Source organism: Triticum aestivum, chromosome 2A, assembly GCF_018294505.1.
Source record: "Triticum aestivum cultivar Chinese Spring chromosome 2A, IWGSC CS RefSeq v2.1, whole genome shotgun sequence".
Taxonomy (NCBI): Eukaryota; Viridiplantae; Streptophyta; class Magnoliopsida; order Poales; family Poaceae; genus Triticum; species Triticum aestivum.
Window position 1 is genome coordinate 786,478,307 of NC_057797.1, and position 3,806 is coordinate 786,482,112.

The 3,806-nt window shown below is 41.4% G+C and overlaps 1 protein-coding gene across 1 annotated transcript; it reads left to right on the forward strand.

Annotated features, from left to right (window-relative positions):
• Positions 1 to 275: 275 nt before the first annotated feature.
• LOC123186794 (putative disease resistance RPP13-like protein 1) lies at positions 276 to 3,293 on the forward strand. Its single transcript, XM_044598499.1, has one exon. The coding sequence runs from the start codon at positions 276 to 278 to the stop codon at positions 3,291 to 3,293; it is 3,018 nt and encodes a 1,005-aa protein (XP_044454434.1).
• The last annotated feature ends 513 nt before the right edge of the window (positions 3,294 to 3,806 follow it).

Below are 3,806 nucleotides of genomic sequence, written 5' to 3' on the forward strand. Positions count from 1 at the left end.
CTGCAAGATCATTCGCGATGTTTCACTAGCTTGTTATTTTGCTGATGTATCAGTTGAGACTAATTTCATGACAAAGTTTCCTTGCCTAATTTCATGAAAACTTTGTTGGAAACATATCGGAGGGAAATGATTGCTATAATTGTTGGCTTGTTTTATATTGTATGACTGCAAAATTTACTTCCATAATGCGAGTTGTGCGCCTGTGTTTCTGTAATGCTAATTACATCCATTGTTTGCTCGTAGCTTGAAAAATAGATGTCCAGATTCTAGCCAACATGAGCTTATCTTCCATTGGGGTCATCGGTGCCATCAATGAGTGTATCACTTTGTTTCAGTGGGCCAAATCCGCCATTTCATCTCTGCACTCCCGATGGAGTGGCTCACAGCAGCAAGATCTCCAAGGTCGTATATCACAGTTGGAGAGTGGCCTACAAGGTCTCAGGGATACTCTTCCCATAATGCATGACCTCATTAATAAAGCAGAGTGGAGGAGCCATGATGACGTTGTGGCAAGTCTCCTTCCGAAACTCAAGGATTCAGTGTCTGACGCCGAGGACCTTATTGATGAGTTTAGTTGGTATGAGAAGAAGGTGCAAGTGGAGGGCGATGCAGGCGAGTCTCCTTTCATTGAATTCTTTGATAGTGTAATCCAAGGTAGCTTCAATAAGCTGAATGATGCCCAATTGAGATTGGATCGTCTTTCGAGTCAGCTAAAGGATATCGGGCTTCATGGAGTTACACAGCGATTTGAAAAATTTGTCAGGCCGGAGACCACCTCTTTCCCAAGTGAAACAAAAATATTTGGTCGTGATAAGGAGCTGGAGCAATTATTGAGATTTCTCAATGTACCTGAGAATTCAAAACGCAAGAGAGCAACTAGATCAATCAATGTATCAACAAGCAACCATGTTGGTAACAAATCAAGAATATTCTGTCTTCCTGTTTTGCCAATAGCTGGAATTGGTGGTGTTGGAAAGACTACTTTGGCCCAGCTTATCTGCAACCATCAACGAGTGAGGTCCCACTTTGACCTGATAATTTGGGTTTGTGTCTCAGATGACTTTGATGTGAAGAGGCTAACTAAAGAGGCCATACAATCCTGTACTAGAAATGAGGGAACAAACGATAATCTGGATTCTCTTCAGCATGCTCTTTCAAACAAAGTGGAAAACAAAAGGTTATTGATAGTCCTAGATGACATGTGGGATGAAGCCTTGAAGGAAAATGGACAGTGTTGGAAGAGGTTTTGTGCACCTTTTAGAAATGTCCAAGAGGGAAGTATGATGTTGGTCACCACTAGATGTCCAAAAGTTATAGAGGGGGTGCGCACAATGGATCCGGTTAACTTAGAAGGTCTAAAGGATGACGTCTTTTGGAATTTCTTCAAATTGTGTGCGTTTGGATCTGAGGAGTCTAACAATGATGCCGAGTTAGAGCGCATTGGTAGAGGAATACTTCGTAAACTGAAGGGTTCTCCTTTGGCTGCCAAAACGTTGGGACGTATGTTAAGCATGGACCTTCAAGCATCACATTGGAATTTTATACTTGAGAGTCAACTATGGGAGTTGAGACAAGAGGAGACAGATATTTTGCCTGCGCTTCGGTTGAGCTACATGTATTTACCATTCTATTTGAAGCAGTGTTTCGCATTTTGTGCGGTGTACCCAAAAGATTACAAATTCCAGAAGGAACGCTTGGCTGAAATTTGGGTATCAGAAGGCTTTGTGGAACCGCAAGGTGGTGTTCCAATTAAAGTTATTGGCCATCGCTATTTTGAAGACCTTGTAGCACGGTCCTTCTTTCAAAAAGTTGGTGGTGGATATGTAATCCATGACTTGCTGCATGACATGGCTCAAAAGGTTTCTGAGCACGACTGCTTCATCTTAAGAAATAAGAGTGACTTTGATAAGGTTCCCCAGAATGTTCGTCATCTTTACGTACTCCCTAGCCGCGACTTTGATGATTCCAACTTGTTGACACTATGCAAGTACACGAAGCTGCGTACCCTAATTTGCAAGAAGAATTTAGGGCAAAAGACATGTTTTGCAATGGCTCATTGGTGTACTAATCTTTTGCGTATGCGTGTTATTTCTTGTGCCTTCACAAATAAGTTACCAGATAATATTGGCAACTGGAAGCATCTTCGGTACCTTGAAATCTCGAGAGCTTGTCCTTCAAAGAGGATTCCTTCATCTTTCTGTTGGCTATATAATCTGCAGATTTTAAAAGCCAAGAAATGCATGCTAGAAAACTTGTCCAATGACTTTGGTAAGTTGACCGGTTTACAAAAATTCGAACTACATGGATTTACTCTTGATTCACGGAGGATAAACTTAAATGATATACACGCAATTGGTACCTTCCCATCACTGTCAGTGACAGACCTAACCATTGAGAGGAACCAAAATATATCAAGCCTGGAACAATTTCTGCATCCAGAGTGTGTACCAGCCATCAAGAAAATCAGAATTGAATATTGCACTATGTTGGCAACAATACCAACTGAAAAGTTTGGGGATTTGCATTTCCTTGAAGAGCTGGACATCGGCTCTTGTCCAAACATCCGCTCCCAAAGACTGGTATCGTCGTCCCTTAAGAAGCTCATCCTGCGTGGTGCTGGTCTCTTTTGCAATATTGATTGCTGCTCCCTCACCTACTTTTATTTAGCAAGTGGGCGTGTCACGACCATCCAACTACAAACGTGGAGTCTTCCATCTCTACGGGAGTTAACCATCATTTGCCAATCTCTTACATCTATTGGAGGCAGCATTACAACATTCTCATCCCTTACTGTCCTAACAGTTAAATATTGTTATAAATTGTTAACCCTTGATGATCTCTTAACACAAGAATGTCTACTTGCTATTGAGGAAATTCACGTCACAGATTGTCTCGAGTTACTATCCCTGCCATTTGAAAGGTTTGGGAGTTCGCCTAATCTGAAACATCTGGTGGTTGATAACTGCCCAAGTCTCAACTGGCAAAGAGGCTTGGTGTTGCCATCATCTCTCCAAAGGCTCAGCTTACAGTGGTGTGGGAATATCTCTCCATATGTTCCGAGCTGCCTACAGAGCCTCACATCCCTTGTCTCACTTGAAATTGGTGGATGCAATGGTATAACATCCATTCCAGGCAACATTTGGCACAGTTATCTCGCTTCTCTTGAGAACTTGGTGATTCAGGATTGTCCAAACCTAGTTTCAATTGGTGGAGCAAACGCAGTTGCACAAATAAAAAAGGTGATGATACTCAGATGTCCAAACTTAGAGGAAGCAGAGCAGATCAATAGATGATACTGCTGCCTAAGGTATTTGTGCTAACACTTGTTTCTTGTCCAACTTTTACTTATATGCTGTTTGAAATTCCTTATATTCTGGAAATAACTCATGTATTATGCAGTAAGAATCCAACTTAAATTCTTACATGTTCCCAACTTAAAGTTACTTGTTGAGGACACCTAGCTACATGTATTGTATATCTTGATCTGTTTTTATTTCACCAAAGGAAACTGTGCTGTCTATTACTGATGGAATCTTGAAAATTTGCTAACCTATCGATGTAGGAGTGCTTCCGTGTTGTGTGTTAAGTTGAAACACTTGTCTCCCTCTCCCTACCAAATTTGCTCTACTGACCATGTTTTGTTCGCAGGAACCCATAGCTACATTATTTGGAAGTTGGAATACTGGAGGATGAGACTTGTCGACGACAAGGAAAGAAAAGAAATGTGGTGTTTACTGCATCCCTTCGTCTCACCGTCTCTATCAACCTCACTATGGCCCAACTCCCTTTTTTATATAGTTTTGTTC

Excerpts from the sequence above, each read along its gene's own strand:
- LOC123186794 (XM_044598499.1), top strand. The coding sequence starts at position 276 with ATGAGCTTATCTTCCATTGGGGTCATCGGTGCCATCAATGAGTGTATC.